Source organism: Lacerta agilis, chromosome 10 (assembly GCF_009819535.1).
Source record: "Lacerta agilis isolate rLacAgi1 chromosome 10, rLacAgi1.pri, whole genome shotgun sequence".
In the NCBI taxonomy this organism is placed as follows: Eukaryota; Metazoa; Chordata; class Lepidosauria; order Squamata; family Lacertidae; genus Lacerta; species Lacerta agilis.
Genome location: NC_046321.1, coordinates 14,408,872 through 14,428,846, shown reverse-complemented (window position 1 = coordinate 14,428,846; position 19,975 = coordinate 14,408,872). Strand labels below are relative to the sequence as shown.

The following is a 19,975-nucleotide window of genomic DNA, read 5'->3' as shown; positions in this document are numbered from 1 at the left end:
ACATAAGTTTTAAACTTCAGTGCATATAAACATTACATGTTATGCACATTAAATCTATATCTTTAACAGGGCTCCCCTTGCACAGAGATGGCAAGCCTCCTAAAATCAGCTGATCATTGGTGCTTGCACAGGGCACTGCAAAAATAGATTCCTCTGGCATTATTATGGCAATGGATGGTTGGCAGGTGGGCACTCCTTGACCAACAGGGATGGGGGAGATAAGGATCTGTCCTGCCAGCTGTGTCCACTTCTAGACAAACTGGGATAGAACAACCACTCAATGGCGCATCATGCTCCCACCCACTTAACGAAAAGGTTCAAAGTAATTTCAGTCTCCTCTGCTGCGGAGTCGCCTCCTATGTGGGCGCTATCTCACCCACTGACCATTTTAGGTGACGCGAAACGTCGTGAGCGCAGTGCTCAACCTGCCTCCGGGGGACATCTACAATCTCTCGGTAACTGCTTGCACCGAAACAGGAAGCAACACATCTGCGCTTCAGCTTGTGAAAGTTGGTAAGTTATTCCCTAGGGGAATGGGCTGCGATTTCATGAAAGCGAATATTGTCAAAGACCCGGGAGGCGGTAAAACTGAGAGCACCACAGACAACAGAACTGCCTGTTTTGTGCGGTTAACATGAACTATCGAAAGAGTAGCACTGACCACTAGGTGTTGTATTTTAAGTCTCTTAATAAAAGTAGACATAGTTAGATACTAGTTTCTTATCTTCAATGATAAGACAAATAAATGGATGGTCATGAAAAGGTTCCAGTCACCCCCTTCTCTCCCTCTCCCCCAGGCTGTAGCATCTCCCCCAAAAGCCTCTCTGCATAATCAGGGGTCACCCTGGACCATGTGGGATGAGGCACAAAGAGCTGCTATTGGCATAGGGGGAATCGCCCCAAGTTGGACAGAGCTTGGCTAATCTGGGGGTGATTCATCCCTCCAGGTCCCTTCCAACTCTACAATGCTATGATTCTCCAGCAAACCTCTGCAAGCCCACCTAGTCTTGTTCATAAGAGGCGGGGGGGGGCGGCTCCTGAAACTCCAGAGAAGTCTTCCAGGGGGAATAAGTGGCTGGGGGCCGGGATGGAAAACCTCCTTCTGTTCATTATTTTAGAATCCAAGCCATTAGGTTCTTTAAAAGAGAGAGAGAATTAACTTGGTCCATGTTATCTAACAAAGCAAATAAAGCACAGATGCAAGCAATTTAAATTAAACATTTCGGTGAGGCCCAATTTGGTTTTAAGAAAGAACTAGGAGCAGAACAAAGTCACCTTTGCAATTCAGATTTTAATAGCAAGAGGACTAGAAATTTAGGTTTATATGTAGAAAGTGTGTGAGTGTGTGTGTGTGTGTGAAAGAGAGAGAGAGAGAGAGAGAGAATTAATTTATATCCCACCCTTCCTCTTCAAAGTAAGAACTTATATGCCACCCTTCCTCCCTTCAGATATATATAGACCACTGGATAACTCAGTTGGTTAGAGCGTAGTGCTGATAACACCAACGTCACAGGTTCGATCCCTATATGGGGCAGCTGCATATTATTGCATTGCAGGGGGCTGGACTAGATGAACATCAGGGTCCCCTCCAGCTCAAAAATCTATGATTCTGGTGTGTGTGTGTGTGTGTTTAATATATCCCAAAAAAGGCTAGGCAGCCTTGACTGAAAAATAAAATAAATGCCCAGTATATTTCAGAAAGCAAGAAAAAAAAAATTATGAGGACTGAAGAATACTATGCAATAATGCAAAACCCCAGAAGCTATATTTAGAGTAAATTATATTGAACAAAGAGCCAGAATTAGTAATAAGAGTCTGTCACAGATGCCCACTACCCCCTACACTGTTTAATACATTTATAAAGGATGCAATTAATAAAATGGAACAAGTGCTACAGCCCAGCATTAAAGTAAAGGGGAAGGAAATGGGTATGTTTTGCTGATGTAGCAGTAATGGCAGACATGGCACTAATGGAGGTATTATTATTATTTTACGATATGGAAGTGCTAAATACAATGAAGCCAGTTTTTAGAACTCCACCTAAAAATGAACAAAGAAAGATTTGAGAGATAGGTCAGAACCTGTCGTGGCCCATCCCAGACAAGGAAGGCTCCCGTCTGATAATTACCTTTTTGTTGGTAAGAGAAACGCCAGCAGCAGCTTCCATGCGGCTCCAGATACACCTTATTACATGCTTCTAGCCTCTAGGAAGTTGTCCACAGGTCTGGGCTCTATGAAGCAGCCAGAGGCGTAGGAAGGTCAGGTGGTACCCAATGCGTAAAATTTCTTGTCACCCCCCCCCCCATTGATTTCCCCCCCTGCAAAAATGGTTTTACGTTATTTCATATTTTCTTACAAAGGAATAATAACAAGTAATAACAATAATAAACTTTACTTATATCCCGCCCTCCCTGGCCGAAGTCGGGCTCAGGGTGGCTAACATCCGATACATAACATTGGTATAAAATTAAACAATAATTAAATTACCTCCTAAAACATCTCAAAATCAAATTAAAGTCTAATTAGATGGCTTTTCACAGGGTTAGGGTTGGGAACAGTAGGTGCTCCACTGAAGTGAAATTTCAGCCTTCACAACATAGGAAAACAGCCAAGTAAACAGCTATTTTGGTGGAGGAGGGTCAAGATATTAACTGATACGCATGAAATTTCATATATAGCTATGTAATCCCTAGTATACTAAGATAAGACCTTTGGAGCAGGCATTTTTTAAAAAAAGTTTTTAATGAACCACCCTAGTAGGGCAGTAATTGTTCCTTGATAATTTGTCACCCCCTCCATTATGGAACATGGAGCTGTCCCCCCCTACGCCCCCCTTGCTACACCCCTGGAAGCAGCTGCAGCAATAGTGAGACCCCACCTCTCTGTCGGCTTATAAACCCTCCTCTGGCAGGTTGCATGCCCACAACCTGAAGACTTTTCCTGCACAGAAGTCATCATTATTCTTATTAACTTTGAGAAATCGCTTGTCAAAGTCTCCTTAAAATAATACTGTAACCACAAGGAAGGTGGATATCAACATAAGAAAAACCAACAATGTGAACTTTTAAACGTAAAAGTCAAAAATGACACCAACTTTTTCCTTGGGAAATGATATAAAATTTTCGAATATGATGGACTTTTGAACAGTCAAGAGTTGTGTGTCTTAACGATGGCACACAGTCTTATTTTTACCATCTCAGATTCACTGCAATCTTAGGGTCAGACAAGCCAAAGCCAAGAGGAGAAATGTGTGGTTCTTTCTCTACCACCCTAGTAGTAAAAACAAAATAACGGCTTCCAGAACCCTCTGTCAAAAGTTGTGCAAATATCATTTATCTTCCTAAAGCTGCAAAGGTGCACACACACACACACATGCCAGTTAAGACTCGACTGAAAAAGGGAAATGAAGCAATAACTGAAAATAGGGAAGGGGGAGAAGCCTGCTGCTTAAGGGTGTTTCTGTTTAAAAATTGCCTGTTCACTGCTGACAGAACTTCGGGGAAAGTAAAAAACATCTCTGTGGAACCACTAGAGAGCTGGTTCTTCAACTGGTTCTGCCTGCCACATCTTCCTGTTGGACTCGTAAGATACCGCTGAAGTTTCTCTCCTCCTGTCCCCAGACCCAGCTCCTCCAAGGTCACTTTTCGCCGTGAATAAGACCCAGACGTCTGTGACTCTCCTGTGGGTGGAAGAGGGAGTCGCTGATTTCTTTGAAGTCTTCTGCCAGCAGGCTGGTTTGAGCCAAGACACAAAGATTCAGGTACGTGTTTTCTTCTTTTTCAGGGATGTTCCACCTCCTCTTGTATCTCGATGGTGAAGATTTGGAAATCTGTTTTGTCCCCCCCCCCCATATACATTATCTTCTCCTGTTTGAGACTCTGACAATAACCGACATGGTAGTTCTCAATTAAATAGCGCAACCCCAGTTTCTGCTGATTTAATAAACGAAAGCTATCCTACATGAGCCCATCCACATGTTCAGGGAATCCATCGAGTGGGACAGGGAACAGGACAATCCCTCTGGCCAAACCCTTAGCTTTAAGAGAGTCAGGCTTTAAAAGAGGATTGCACAGGTTCACGGGGGATCGTGCTATCTGTGGCTACTAGCCACAACGACTATGTTCTACAACTTCTGAATACCAGTTGCTGGGAAACACCAGTGTGGAGAGTGCTGTTGGACTCAGGATCTGCTTGGGGACTTTCCCATAGGCCTCTGGTTGGCCACTGTGGGTCTTTGCAGGCTCTTCCTGTGTACCTGAGTTCAGTGCAATCAGGAATTGTGCACTATCAGAGCTCCTGCTCACATGAGAGCCTCTACCGCAATGCAGCTGTTGGTCACACTGGGCCTCTTTCGCATGTTCGACTCAGTGTGTGACTCACACCGTGGCCAGAGGGGTGTGTCAATGTTTGCGCCAGTGTGACTCGCCAGTGAATGCCCTTCCCCTTCCACATGTTCCTTGAACACATGGTGGAGAACACCTGAAGAGATATTAATTTTGACAAAGTAAAATCATAAATAAATAAGAATAAAAAGGTGTACCCCACCACTGAGGCTATTCCATTGTAACTATCCAACCTCCCAAAATTTCAACCCCTCTTGCGAAGGTTTGCCCCCTTTCCGTTTTAACAGTACAAACACCTTCCACATCTCCTCGAAATCATTTCTCCTGCATATTCCCCATTTTACCTTAATGGCACATGTTAATTATATACCATTCTTCCACTTTATCTTCTGCTTGCCCCTTCCACTTCCTAGCTATCATAATTCATGCAGTGTCAATAAATTTGTGAGCAAGTCCTTTACAGCCTGCGAACCTTCCACCCCATCGTAAATAGATCATAATGGTACCTCTGGACTTTCAGTCAGCTTTAATCCAGTGATTTCTGTCATCTCCTTAAACACCCTTTGCCAAAAAATTATACATATTTACACCCTTACCACATGTGAATATAATTCCTGGTTTCCTGGCAACCCCTCCAACATAACACCAAATATTCCTTGTTTATTTGATTTAATCTGACTGGTGTTAAATATCACCTCCAGATTATAATAATTTTCTTTTATCCTTATAAACAACATTTTCAATGTACGTTTCTCCCACATTTCCCCCCATGCGTTGATTATCTATCTGCCCTGTTGTCTCCTTTTCCCACACCTCTTTTAATTGATCTTCTTCTTGACACCTGAAAGAGATATAGTTTTGATACTTTTCTGATTCCCTCATTATATTAGCGCATCAGGACCAAGGTTGCTTCACAACATGAATGTGTCCTTATGAGTCCCACCAATTAACGTTTTCGTTTGCCCATTCAATTTGCCTCCCAGAAATCAATCATTGAAAAGGTAATTCCATAATGTGCAACGTCCAGCCCTATTTGTTATATTTAAATAGCTTTGCGTGTTTTCAAAACTGCAATACAGGTGCCTTTTTAAGATCCGAATGGGAGGGTGTGATTTTCCTGAAGTGCAGTGTAGTTTGGGGATGACCAAATGCAGAGGGAAACAGGGCTCCTATATCTTTAGTGCAGAAAGGGGGAACTGGAATGGATGCATCTTCTTGAGTCAACAGTGTGATGCAGCAGCTAAAAAAGCCAATGCAATTCTGGGCTGCATCAATAGGAGTATAGCGTCTAGATCAAGGGAAGTAATAGTACCACTATATTCTGCTCTGGTCAGACCTCACCTGGAATACTGTGTCCAGTTCTGGGCACCACAGTTCAAGAAGGATACTGATAAGCTGGAACGTTTCCAGAAGAGGGCAACCAAAATGGTCAAAGGCCTGGAAACAATGCCTTATGAGGAACGGCTTAGGGAGCTGGGTATGTTTAGCCCGGAGAAGAGAAGCTTAAGGGGTGATATGATGTTGTTGTTGTTGTTGTTCAGTCGTTCAGTCGTGTCCGACTCTTCGTGACCCCATGGACCAGAGCACGCCAGGCACGCCTATCCTTCACTGCCTCTCGCAGTTTGGCCAAACTCATGCCAGTCACTTCGAGAACACTGTCCAACCATCTCATCCTCTGTCGCCCCCTTCTCCTTGTGCCCTCCATCTTTCCCAACATCAGGGTCTTTTCTAGGGAGTCTTCTCTTCTCATGAGGTGGCCAAAGTACTGGAGCCTCAACTTCAGGACCTGTCCTTCTAGTGAGCACTCAGGGCTGATTTCTTTGAGAATGGATAGGTTTGATCTTCTTGCAGTCCATGGGACTCTCAAAAGTCTCCTCCAGCACCAGAATTCAAAAGCATCAATTCTTCGGCGATCAGCCTTCTTGATGGTCCAGCTCTCACTTCCGTACATTACTATTGGGAAAACCATAGCTTTAACTATACGGACCTTTGTCGGCAAGGTGATGTCTTTGCTTTTTAAGATGCTGTCTAGGTTTGACATTGCTTTTCTCCCAAGAAGCAGGCGTCTTCTAATTTCGTGACTGCTGTCACCATCTGCAGTGATCATGGAACCCAAGAAAGTGAAATCTCTCACTGCCTCCATTGGGTGATATGATAGCCATGTTCAAATATATAAAAGGATGTCATATAGAGCAGGGTGAAAGGTTGTTTTCTGCTGCTCCAGAGAAGCGGGCACGGGGCAATGGATTCAAACTACAAGAAAGAAGATTCCACCTAAACATTAGGAAGAACTTCCTGACAGTAAGAGCTGTTCGACAGTGGAATTTGCTGCCAAGGAGTGTGGTGGAGTCTCCTTCTTTGGAGATCTTTAAGCAGAGGCTTGACAGCCATCTGTCGGGAATGCTTTGATAGTGTTTCCTGCTTGGCAGGGGGTTGGACTGGGTGTCCCTTGTGGTCTCTTCCAACTCTATGATTCTATGATTCTTGTGCAAGTGGGAGATAAGGTGCTCCCAATGTAATTCTCTCTTACATCTAGGAACCAAGGAAGCTGCCTTATACTGAGTCAAACCATTGGCCCATTTAGCTCAGTATGATTGGCAGGGGTTCTCCAGAGTTTCAGAGAGGGGTGCAAGGCAGCTGCTCTGCCACTGAGCTACAGCCCTTCCTTGCCCACAGATCTTCTAAACAACTACTCAAGACATGATGTTGTGGACTCCAGCTCCCATCAGCAGTGGCTGTCATTGCCATTGGTGAGGGATGATGGGAGTTGAAGTCCAAAACTTCCACAGGGCACAACTTTGATGACATCTGGGCTATATATATATATATCACCCAAAAGGGGGCACCTATTTGCATAAAATTGAATGTGTCAATGCATACAAACAGTTGCAGACTTGAGTATAATTACTATAATTTAAAGACAAATGCCATATATCTCACTACAGTGGCAAAGGCTGTGACCACGTGAGCTGTGTGCCTGTTGAGTCTTCTGACAAAGTGCTTGTGGTCGATGGGTCCCTTTGAGAGCCTTCTTGTTCTCCCTTCTTATGGCTGTTTTACTCTTAAACAGGACTTGGAGCGGAGAGCCTGTAAAAGGGAGGACTCCTTCAAATAGAGGACTGTCCTTTAACAGTCCTTCAAGTAGATGAAGGTTTTCTGTAAAGTAGGACACTTAGCCACTAGTACCCAGAAATACAATCCTTTAGTATTTTTGTATCCAGCAGTTTGGCAATCTGCAGCAAAGTGCAATTCATGCGAAAGGAAGCTCTTCCCTTTTTTTCAATTTCTGTGGTTCTGTTACAAGGGGGGGGGGGGGAAGCCTGAGGGTTTCCCCCCTGGGAGTTCTGGCTTTGAATGCAAAAGGGAAAGCCAGCAATAATATGCCAGAGATGGGGAAACAAGCAAGTGGCCTCTTTGGCCGGTGATAATTGTGGGCTTCCAACTTTATGCTGTGGTTGTAGCTCTACATCTAAAACGTAAAACTAGTTACAGTTTGCACCCTTCATTAGAACACCACTTCTTGTTTTCTTGGTCACATCCACACTGCATTGAAAGCACATGGCTTCCCCCAAAGACTCAGTTCCTAACCTGGTGTGTGGCAGAATTAAGGCATCATTTTCTTTATTTTAATAACTGAGTTATAGAGGTATTGGTGGGGGATCCAACATGGCTGCGTAGAAAGGCTGAAAACACATTAATAATCGTTTGTTGATATACAGTGGTACCTCGGGTTACAGACGCTTCAGGTTACAGACTCCGCTAACCCAGAAATAGTACCTCAGGTTAAGAACTTTACCTCAGGATGAGAACAGAAATTGCACGGCGGCAGCGGGAGGCCCCATTAGCTAAAGTGGTACCTCAGGTTAAGAACAGTTTCAGGTTAAGAACGGACCTCCAGAACGAATTCAGTTCTTAACCCGAGGTACCACTGTACTTTTATGATATACTTTATTTCTACTCTGGTATAAAATAATTGTATTCCACAAACGTCAGTAAAAACGAAAGCACACCCAAGATTCTGGGTGGTATGAAAAAGTAGACGGTGGTCATTTGTTGATGATCTTCCTGAGGTTTTTCTCTTGTTGCATTGTCACAGCTTTCGGTTTCCATCTCTCTATGCTGCTTCACCCTTCTAAGGGTGCATTCAGATGAGGGGAATATTGTGTTAGTTTTTCTGATTGTAACGCTAGCATGTTCCTTTCACATGGCAGTTGCATTGTGGAACTGTGGCTTGTTGGCAGGTCACGCCAAATTTCATTCACTCTGGTGGGTGTGGCATGGCATGTGAGCAAACACCAGTGGACAACATTGCTGGCTGTTCCTGTTGAATGGTTTATTTAAAGTTCATTAGTGTTCCACTGATGTATACCTCTTTAAAAGTTAGACTGTAATCCTGCGATCTAGTTTAGCAGCTGTGGAACTGTACAACAGGTGTTGCTACGTTTATGGTGATTGAGTAATGATATGTTGTATAAAAGGAGTGTTATGCATCTAGCCTGCACCCCTGGCGGGTGGGCTTTTGGCTGGGGTCATGTTTCTGTAAAGTTCTGAAGATGTAGTATACTTTCCGTTATTTTATTTTTCTGTAATTAAAACAAAGCAAGTGGTTTATTTGCATTCCTTTATTTATGTGCAGTTTTCCTCAGCGCGTTTTAATTACACAACAGTTCCACACAGCAGGAAAGAACAGCATTCTGGGATAGGGCCCCAAATTGTGACTTGACTTCTGCAATTTTGGGGGTGTTAATGGGGTCGCAAAGGGATTATGTCTAGAACCAATTAACATGGAAATGAGCAATAAACTTCCACTAGATTCTGCTGGATTTGTGGCTTTTAAATCCTGTGAAAGCTCAAATATTATGTGGAAAGTAACAGGATATGTGGAAATGCCTGAATGCAGCCTCAGAGGCCTCTGCTAAAAGAAAGACTTTGCCCCGTCTGCTTGCTTCGTCTAGGCCTAGGACAGCATCTCTTGCCTTTGCCATGTGCTGGCCTGAGTTACATCACTGTTCCAGAACTGGTTACAAAGCTAGGAAGAAACAAAAAGGGTCACGGAGTTACTATGACGAAACTGTTGATTTGTGCTTTTGTCATTATTTGGGAGTGCCGGATCACCTCATTTGTCTCCTGAGAAATCTCTACATGGGACAAGAAGCTACAGTTAGAACTGGATATGGAACAACTGATTGGTTCAAAATTGGGAAAGGAGTACGACAAGGCTGTATATTGTCTCCCTGCTTATTTAACTTATATGCAGAATTCCTCATGCGAAAGGCTGTACTGGATGAATCCCCAAGCGGAATTAAGATTGCTGGAAAAAATATCAACAACCTCAGATATGCTGATGATACTACCTTGATGGCAGAAAGTGAGGAAGAATTAAAGAACCTTTTAATGAGGGTGAAAGAAGAGAGCGCAAAATATGGTCTGAAGCTCAAAATCAAAAAAACTAAGATCATGGCCACTGGTCCCATCACCTCCTGGCAAATAGAAGGGGAAGAAATGGAGGCAGTGAGAGATTTCACTTTCTTGGGTTCCATGATCACTGCAGATGGTGACAGCAGTCACGAAATTAGAAGACGCCTACTTCTTGGGAGAAAAGCAATGTCAAACCTAGACAGCATCTTAAAAAGCAAAGACATCACCTTGCCGACAAAGGTCTGTATAGTTAAAGCTACGGTTTTCCCAGTAGTAATGTACGGAAGTGAGAGCTGGACCATCAAGAAGGCTGATCGCCGTAGAATTGATGCTTTTGAATTATGGTGCTGGAGGAGACTCTTGAGAGTCCCATGGACTGCAAGAAGATCAAACCTATCCATTCTCAAAGAAATCAGCCCTGAGTGCTCACTAGAAGGACAGATCCTGAAGTTGAGGCTCCAGTACTTTGGCCACCTCATGAGAAGAGAAGACTCCCTAGAAAAGACCCTGATGTTGGGAAAGATGGAGGGCTCAAGGAGAAGGAGACGACAGAGGATGAGATGGTTGGACAGTGTTCTCGAAGCTACTAACATGAGTTTGGCCAAACTGCGAGAGGCAGTGAAGGATAGGCGTGCCTGGCGTGCTCTGGTCCATGGGGTCACGAAGAGTCTGAACGACTGAACAACAAAAACAACATTATTTGGCTTTATCGCCTTCCTGCACGGCATGCTGTGGTCAGGAACGGAAGAGCTAAATTCCACATTTGTCTCTGTCACATGCTACAGCCTTCCCAGGACTGTACAGTGGTACCTCTGGTTATGTACAGGTACTTAATTTGTTCCGGAGGTCCTTTCTTAACCTGAAACTGTTCTTAACCTGAGGCACCACTTTAGCTAATGGGGCCTCCCGCTGCCGCTGCACTGCCAGAGCACAATTTCTGTTCTTATCCTGAAGCAAAGTTCTTAACCTGAAGCGTTATTTCTGGGTTAGTGGAGTATGTAACCTGAAGCGTATGCAACCTGAAGCGTATGAAACCTGAGATACCACTGTACAGCTTGAGAATGCATTGTTGCTGCCCCACACTGCTGCTATCCATAACTTAAGTTTAATGAGTTGTTGTGCTACTGTTTTTAAGGGTGACAGTATTTTACGGATTTGATAAGTTCTTTTAATCACATTCGTTTTTCTTGCAAACACTCTGCGGCTTGTGCAAAGGCCAGTATCTAAGTTATCCACAATGAGTATATGAGTACAAATATGCAGAGATCTGAATGGTGTGGTTTTCCATGCAAAGCAGGAGTTGCAACACTCACAAACCTATCCTTTAAGTGGGACAGTGTTGGCAGGCCACCACAATCTCTTGTGGCAGGAATCCCACAGTTTAGCCATGTGTGAAGAAGTGCTTGCTTTTGCCATCTTGAATCATCCAGCGTTCAGCTTCATCGGATCGAAACCTCTCCCTGTCCACTTTGATGTAAAAATTGGGTTTTGACTTTTGCTGCCCTACTCTGAGTCCCCTAAGTTGATGATCAGTCAGAGAAGAATGGGTGGAAGCAGGATCCAGTGGAAAGCAAGGCAGATATTTTTTGTTGTTGTTGTTGAAACAGAGTTCCCTCCCCTCCTTCCAAGACCTTGGAAAGACCTTGAACAAAAGTGTGCAAGCACCTTTAAAGACTTTTGACATTGCCCAACCCCCTTAGCCAAAGAACACCCCCCAAATCATCATACATACATCATAGGAGGCTGTCTGCAGCAGAAATCCTGTCTGCTAGGATACCTGATAAAGGAATATTTGAGGTCATTGGGAGAGTCAAAATGGTGTCAGGGTTGCTCTCCTGTACTGTTTCAGACACATGGTCCATATATTTAGATATGTGTGCATTCATGAATATTTATTCTATATTTGAGACCTTAAAATTCTTAAAACAACTTTCTCCACACTTTGATTTTATACACCTTATCATGTCCACTATTGGTTGCTCTCCCCCTCTTCCGAATCTAAGAAACCCCAAACATTGCACCCTCTCCTCCATGCATGTCTACTCAGAACTAAGGCCCTCAGGGGTAAATGGGGCTTGCTTTCTGGTAAGCCACCCGGCATCTGTCATGAATGCTTCAGTTGAGATTCCTGCATTGCAGGGGATGGGGCTGCATGACCCTTGGGGTCTTCTCCAATTCTATGATTCTAAGCACATACAGGAGTTTAGCCTGCATTTGCTTGTGGTGGTGGTGGTGGGGAAGGCATATAATAATCAGAGTGATCACTAACCACAAACTCTTCCCTTGTCCCCCCAAATACATTTAGGAGCCTGTTATGGTTTCTTCGCACGTAGTGACCATCTCCAGCCTCCTGCCTGCCACGTCCTACAACTGCAGTGTGACCACCTTCAGCCACAACAGCCCCAGCATCCCCACCTTCATTGCTGTCTCCACAATGGGTGAGCTGAATTTCTTTGATTCTTCACTCACTTCACCCATTTCTCTCCCCCCCCCAAAAAAAAGACGACCATAGGGCAAGGACCTGTGGAAAATACCCACAAAAAGGTTTTCAGAAGATTCCTGCATTACAAAGGGTTGGGCTTGATGACCCTCGTCTAAGATTGAGATGTGGCAGAAGACCATATGAGGCACAATGTGGATTCCTAAGCATCGAGTTATTAGTCAGATGCTACCTTTTGGGCATGAAATTGTCAGTTGTTGAGCTTGTTATTACATTTTGCCTGCCAAGGAACCGAGAGTCCACCATTTGCATTTTTTTGGTCAATTGTCCATCATTTTTTGTCAGTATATACTTTTTGTAAAGGACCCCTGTAGGGACTTCCACAGTCATTGTGGAACTGCTCTCTGAGAAACTATTGTTAGCAGAAATTATTCAGGAACAACACTCCACATATTGCTGTCTTTTCCTTAGCATGTCTTGGTATCGTTCCTTAACCTGGCTCCTCCTCCTTGCATTTTCAGTTACGGAAATGAATCCCAACGTGGTGGTCATCTCTGTCCTAGCTATCTTGAGCATCCTTTTGATAGGCCTGCTGCTGGTCACTCTTGTGGTCCTTCGGAGAAAACACCTGCAAATGGCCAGGTAGGTCAGCTTTGACTTCTAATGCCAGTGATGGTTTGTAAATGGCGAATGGAGCAACAGTGTGTCATGCTGAGCTAGGGACTTGGGCCACTGCATATCGCTTACACAATAAGTGGTGTTGACCACCAACTGGGATGGCTTTTAAAGAGGATTGGACAAATTCATGGAGAATTTTCCCCAAAGCTCAGTGGCTTCTAGCAATGATGGCGATGTTCGACCTCCACCTTGGAGGTACTATGCCTATGGATACCAGGAGAGGGCTCTTGTGCTCAGGTTCTGCTTGTGGGTTTCCCACAGGTATCTGGTTGGCCACTGTGAGAACTGGATGCTGGACTAGATGGACCATTGGCCTGGTCCAGCAAGACTCTTCTAATGTTCTTACAAGACCCATAATTTATATTGTGATGAAGCATGCCATATGAGGAACAGTTGAAGGAGCTCAAAAGGATTGTAACTCAATGAGAGAGCATCTGCTATGCACACAGAATTTCAATCCCCAGCAACCCCAGGTGGTTGTTGTTGTTCTGTCTGTCTTGAGAGACAATGGAGTGCACCTTTGGGGGTGAAGTCAATCCGCTGTGTTAGCAGCACGCAAGTGACCTCCCTGGGACGCAAGCCTGGGCAGTGTTTATGGAGGTTCTGGGCTGCCCAGACAGGCTAGGCAGTTTGTGTGCAGACCTCCAGTCTTGTGGTTGGAATGTCTAGGTTCAGAAGACCTCAGCTTCCAGATTTGGACTGGGCTGGACCTGACACGGGCAGAAGGGAATTGGATGAGCTGACCCCCTAGAGCTCCTTTCAAATCTAAAATTCTATGATTATGTATGGCTGCACCATAGCTAAACCAGGTATTCTCCTCCAATATGTCCATCTCTTAAGTGATAAGCAACAAGTGGTTTCCTTACTTACACATATCCAAATGAATTAACTAATAAGCAATTGGTGATCCCATGCCCCACTGCAGCAAACTTGTTTGCACGACCTTCACCACCCCTGAAACTCCCACCCTTTGTCCAAGGACTGTCCTCATCCCAGTTGCCAAGTTAATCCCATCATGGATTCATTCTGCAAACATCTGTCAATGGAAGCCTTGCAGAAGGATTAAGGCTCCCCATTTCCTTACAATTTCCATGCACACTGTGCATAAAAATAATTTCCTCTTTCCTTTCAAGGTTAACAAGGTATGTAATTGCATTTCAAAGCATCACTTTGAGAGAGAGAAAGGGGGGATGTTAATTGGTTCTCCTGCAGACATGGTGTTTTATTAAATGGGATGTATTTGATGTACTGTACACATTTCAGGTGAAACATGTGCACTTGGAATAGCAGAGCTCTTTTAAATTGGATTATGTCTGCTTGGCTCTTATTTATAGCTACAGCTGTTATCTAGGTGATGCTCACCATCTTTTTCTATTCCATGACCTGGCAATAAATGCAATGCTCCTCCTTGAGTTTGCTCACCGGTACAAATGCAGATGTTACGGAACCGAGGATAAATATTGCCGGCTACCAAAGGTTGCAATCAGATCTACTGGCTCTTAATTGTTCTGTTAACCAATTTTGCAGTTGCTGGGGAGGGAAGGCTGGAGCAGCACTGTGACACTCAGTTCTCTATTACATCGGGACGTGGCTTACTAAGCTTGGGTCTCCAGCTGTTTTTAGACTGCAATCCCCATCATCCCTGGCCCTGCTAGCTAGGGAGGATGGGAGTTGTAGTCCAAAAACAGCTGGGGGCGCACGTTTGGGAAACCCTCTACTGCAGGGTGAAGGGGAAGAACCTGAGAGATTCTGGTCTCTGATCTCTATTGCTGTGTCTGGTTTGACGCTTAACCATGCTTGGTCAGAAGTCAGCCTCGCTGTGTTCAGTGGGGGTGTATTTTCATCACGGACAAATTTATTGATCTAGTAAGAAGGAGGGAAGGAAAAGGCAGACCCAGGACAGATAAAAGATAGTGAGAGAGACAGAGGCCGATCTACCAATAATCACTTGAGGTCTTCTTCCAATACCAGGGAATGTGGAGCTGGAACCTTTGTGAACTTCGCTTCATTGGAGAGAGATGGAAAACTGCCATATAACTGGTAAGCGATGCCCAAAGATTTATTACAGCCACTCTTACATCTGCCTGGCTCCTTCTCTTGATGTGTATTGGGGGTTTGGGGTTTTTTTGGGGGGGTGGGGCCCTAACTCTAAATCATGTTTGCTGTGAGATAGATATTGCAATTCAAACATTAGGAGTTGGTTCCCACATTATAAATAGGACCTATTTTATATTATTTATTCATCTGTAGGATTTTTACCCCATTCCTCCCCCCAAAAAACTCCCTCAGAGCAGCTCCCGGCCCCCACACATCTAGATTCAGGTAGGTAGCTGTGTTGGTCTGCTGTAGTTGAAATAAATCACACTTCAAAATGACCTTAACAGATTAGAGAACTGGGCCAAAGCTAAAAAGATGAATTTTAACAGGAAGAAATGTAAAGGACTACACTTGGGCAAAAAATAAATAAATGAAAGGCACAAATACAGGATGGGTGACACCTGGCTTGAGAGCAGTACATCTGAAAAGGATCTAGGAGTCTTGGTAGACCATAAACCCATAAACTTGACATGAGTCAACAGTGTGATGCAGCAGCTAAAAAAGCCAATGCAATTCTGGGCTGCATCAATAGGAGTATAGCATCTAGATCAAGGGAAGTAATAGTACCACTATATTCTGCTCTGGTCAGACCTCACCTGGAGTACTGTGTCCAGTTCTGGGCACCACAGTTCAAGAAGGATACGGATAAGCTGGAACGTGTCCAGAGGAGGGCAACCAAAATGTTCAAAGGCCTGGAATCGATGCCTTATGAGGAACGGCTTAGGGAGCTGGGTATGTTTAGCTTGGAGAAGGAAAGGTTAAGGGGTGATATGATAACCATGTTCAAATATATAAAGGGATGTCACATAGAAGAGGGATAAAGGTTGTTTTCTGCTGCTCCAGAGAAGCGGACACAGAGCAATGGATTCAAACTACAAGAAAGAAGATTCCACCTAAACATTAGGAAGAACTTCCTGACAGTAAGAGCTGTTTGACAGTGGAATTTGCTCCTAAGGAGTGTGGTGGAGTCTCCTTCTTTGGAGGTCTTTAAGCGGAGGCTTGACAGCCATCTGTCAGGAATGCTTTGATGGTGTTTCCTGCTTGGCAGGGGGTTGGACTGGATGGCCCTTGTGGTCTCTTCCAACTCTATGATTCTATGATGAAATAAAACAAATCTTGGAAAAGATTATTTAAAAACACCTAGTTCTGTAAGGTGCTATTGGAAATTTAAAAAAAAAATTGGAAGGGTTATTTTAAAGACATTTTTAGAAAAATTTTAAAGGACTTGATTCTTTTAACAGATTTTTTTTTTTTTGCAAGAGGTTTTTTTAAAAATAATCTTTTCCAAGATTTTATTTATTTATCTTGCCCCCAAACTTGTAATCTAAAAGGTATGGTGGGGAAAGGGAGGGAAATGGTGAAAAAGCAAACTCAGGGACTAGTTATTAGATACAACGTTATTATAATGACTACCAGATGCAATGGAAAACAGTCCACGCAGAGTTGACGTTCCTTGTCTTTCCTCCTGAGCCGATGGAGTAGCTTTCACCTCTTTGCACCTGGCTCTTTCCATCAACAAAATAACCCTGCTGATGTCTTTTGCTCATACACCTCAGCTGACAGAAGAAGATGGCAAGACTTCAGGCTGCACAGGACTGCTCTTTAGTCAAGCAGAGTTCCATGCAGCTGTACAGCTCGCGACGGTGCCACTCCACCAACTTGGTTGGTCCAGGAGAAGAAGGCAGCTGCGGAATCGCCGTGCACCAGAATCCTAACTCAAACCAGCTTGCAAAAATAAATAATGTGAATTTACATCCCCCTGGCTGAAATTCTTCCCTTTTCCTGCAATGCTTAAAATTGTGGCTATTGTCTGCAGGGTTTAAGAGCAGAAATTTTCGACCAAAATAGTGCCACAGAAGCAGGAGGTCACCAGTCCCTTTGTTTACTTGCAGTCACATCGCCTCTGGGAAGCAGCCCTAGAACAGGGGGCCCTTTTTCAGACAAAAGGGTTCCTTTCCTTCCCCCACAGCCTTCCAGAGGCCACACGGCACTGAAAAAAAACTATTTATTCATTATCTAAATAAATTTCCGTACCGCCTTCCAAGAACAAAATTCTTCCCAAAGCTGTCCATACAACAAAACTGTACAGTACACCTAGAGCTCTCCTTCATCGTCCTCTTTGACCTCTTTAAGCATTGCATTGCATTTGATTGAGGTCATGCCTTTCATCATTAGCTATTTCCACTGAGAAACTGCAATGCTCAAGCATCTGGTTATGTGAGTCAGGGAAGACAGATGCTACTTTTTCTTCCCCTGGACATATAATCTCCCATAGCAATAAAGAGTCAAGAAAACCTGGTCAATGAATCTGCTATGAGTCCTGCAATGAGAAAAAATACTTAAGGGATCATCGGTTAATGCTCTTGTTCACCCATGAAACCCATTTCTTCCACACTGCAGGTGTTTTGTATACCAAGCCTGGTGTCTCCCAAATGATAATCAAGGGGGTTGGACTAGATGACCCTTGGGACCTCTTCTGTCTTTCTATAAATATTGGCAGAGAGAGAGAGAAAGAGAGAGCGCAAAGCAGAGAGACCTGTATGGCTTTCTCTTCAAGGACTTATTAATTTAAAACATATTTAGACCCACAGATAACTTTGGAAGTTCCCTCCAAGTATTTCAGCCAGTACAAAGTCAACGTGCTTAGGGTCATGTCATGAAATCCTAAACATGTCTATTGAGATGCTTCCTCCTTCTTCTCAGTTTCTGAATACCTCCTGCTAGCTTCCGCTTCTCTGAAATCCAGAATCCTAGGCAAGGACTGTAGCTCAGTGACAGAACACCTGCTTTGCATGCAGAAGGCCCCCCAGGTTCAATCTCTGGCATATCCAGGGAGGGCTGGGAATGTCCTCAGTCTGAACTCCTGGAGAGCTGCTGCCAGTCAGCGCAGACAGTACTGAACAGGATGGACCAAAGGTCAGACTTGGTCTACAGCATCTTCCTCTGTTCCTGTCTCATTAGATCTAAACCAGTAGCCCACTCTAGAAAGCTGAGGAGGAACAATTGCGGTTGCAAGCTCCTTTGAGATCCCTCATGTTTGAGCAATCCTGGTAACCTTGAAATGCAAGTCATTTGAAAAAATCGTTCAGAATATTATAATATAATATAATATAATATAATATAATATAATATAATATAATATAATATAATATAATATAATATAATATAATATAATATAATATTCTCTCTCATCTCCTATTCTGAATTGTAAGTGCCCTCGAGCGGTTATTGATGCTTTGATTACCGGTAGCTCATCTGGTAACCAGCTTTGGCTTACCGTGATGTGCAGATGAGACCCCGGATGTCACCATGTGGAAGACCCCAAGACCATGGGCCAATCAGTTAAAGGGCTGGTATAGGGGAGCAGGCAGACGTGAAGGTATTTTGCAGATTTTATGAGGTGCAGCCGGCTGGCGCAACTGGCAAAATTGATTTGATATGGTGGCGAAGCAAGTCTTTTGATGATAAAAAACTTCCCAAACTGAATGAAAGCCACCAGCAAGCCCTGTAAATATTGATGCAGCTAATGAACTAAGCGGAAATCAACCTTTATTCCCTCTTTGAGCTCGCAGAAGCAGAGAGCCCTCCACAGCAATCATTAATCCTCTTTTCGGGGGGGGGGCCTTCTTTGATATTGGCACCAAAGGCGGAAGATCAAACACTCTAGCTAATTAATGATCCAAGCTGGAGTTACGCTAATAAGGAACCCCAAACAGAGCAGCCCAATGCTATGAATTTACTTGAGCCTCTGGTGTGGCAAGAGGGTCCCTGGGGAGGTTTAAAAGGGGATATGATTGTTGGTGTATAGTGTGGGGTGTAGCTGGTTGACTCCACGCAGTGTAGTTGGTTGCTGCATCCCAGAAAACAGGGACCAATTCCATTTCCCCCCATTATATAGCCTTGACTATGCCCATGGTCTTAGCTAGGGCTTCTAACACCCCTACCTCTACTTCCGGGCTGTCTGTCTAGATTTTACCATGTGACCTGTTGATCTCTTGCTTGTCATACTAATCCTCATGACTTCAATTGTTAATCTCTCTGCATATTATCTATTAATACTCACAGGCGTAGGAGTGTATTTGCTTTCCTAACCCTGTTGCCTTCCTGCCTATGGACTGATTATCTCTTGGCGTTTTATATTAACCCTTGGTAAGTCTGCATCAAATAGCTTGCTTCTTCCTCGGCGGTAACCAAAAAAGTTTTCATTTCCTGCTGGGTTTGCTCCATCTTTGTTGAATACGTTGTCGGTGTTAAAACGGAGTTCAACTCTTGAAATACAAAAAGCAAGAGGGAACTTTGCCCCTTGCACCCATTTTATGATTGGGCGGGGAGGAAATTGGGGGGAGTTGCACAGAACTCTGCGTAGCCATGCCCAAGAAACTTCAGGGTTGTATCAGACAAAGCTGTTCTGTTTGCAGAAGGACTTCCGCTTGCACAGCGGAACTTCTTCCCAAGGGCAAATCTGGGGCACACACAGTGAGGAGAGAGGGATGGGCAAGCAGAAATCCTTCCGTGAATGGGACAACGTCGTTGGATACTGTTGCCAACTGGGGGTGCCAACTGGGGGCTCCTTGGTTGGCGTTGACCCATGGCGGCCTTTTCAGTGGCAGTAAACATCCCTGTTTACTTGGAGATTTGATGGCCTAAACACACTGCTCTTAGAAAGCCTAAGATACCTGCTTTTGGAAATCTGTAAACTGTTTTTACAAATCAAGTTTTATTATTGATACATTTGCTACTCTGGGCTGCTTTGGGAGAAAGGGCAGGATATTAAATGAATGAATGAATGAATGAATGAATGAACCCTGCATATTTTGAGATATGGCTAAGCTTTCACCCATCCCTGATGTGACGATTATCCAGAAGTTTCTTTTTACGAAAGCAAATGTCCTTTCAGGTTATATGCTCATTATGCAAGAGCCTGTTCCAAAGGGGCAATTGCCCCCCTCCCCGAACCCCAATTAACTGGCATGCTTTTAAGATCTGCCCAATTTTAATC

At 44.0% G+C, this 19,975-nt stretch overlaps 1 protein-coding gene across 1 annotated transcript in view; it reads left to right on the top strand.

Annotated features, from left to right (window-relative positions):
* Positions 1 to 19,975, top strand: part of PTPRO (protein tyrosine phosphatase receptor type O) — a 135,769-nt gene that overhangs the window by 92,403 nt on the left and 23,391 nt on the right. The window contains 6 exon segments of the mRNA XM_033162275.1: positions 393 to 513; positions 3,621 to 3,760; positions 12,067 to 12,199; positions 12,723 to 12,843; positions 14,851 to 14,919; positions 19,042 to 19,125. Of these exon segments, the coding sequence (XP_033018166.1) occupies positions 393 to 513; positions 3,621 to 3,760; positions 12,067 to 12,199; positions 12,723 to 12,843; positions 14,851 to 14,919; positions 19,042 to 19,125 (668 nt within the window).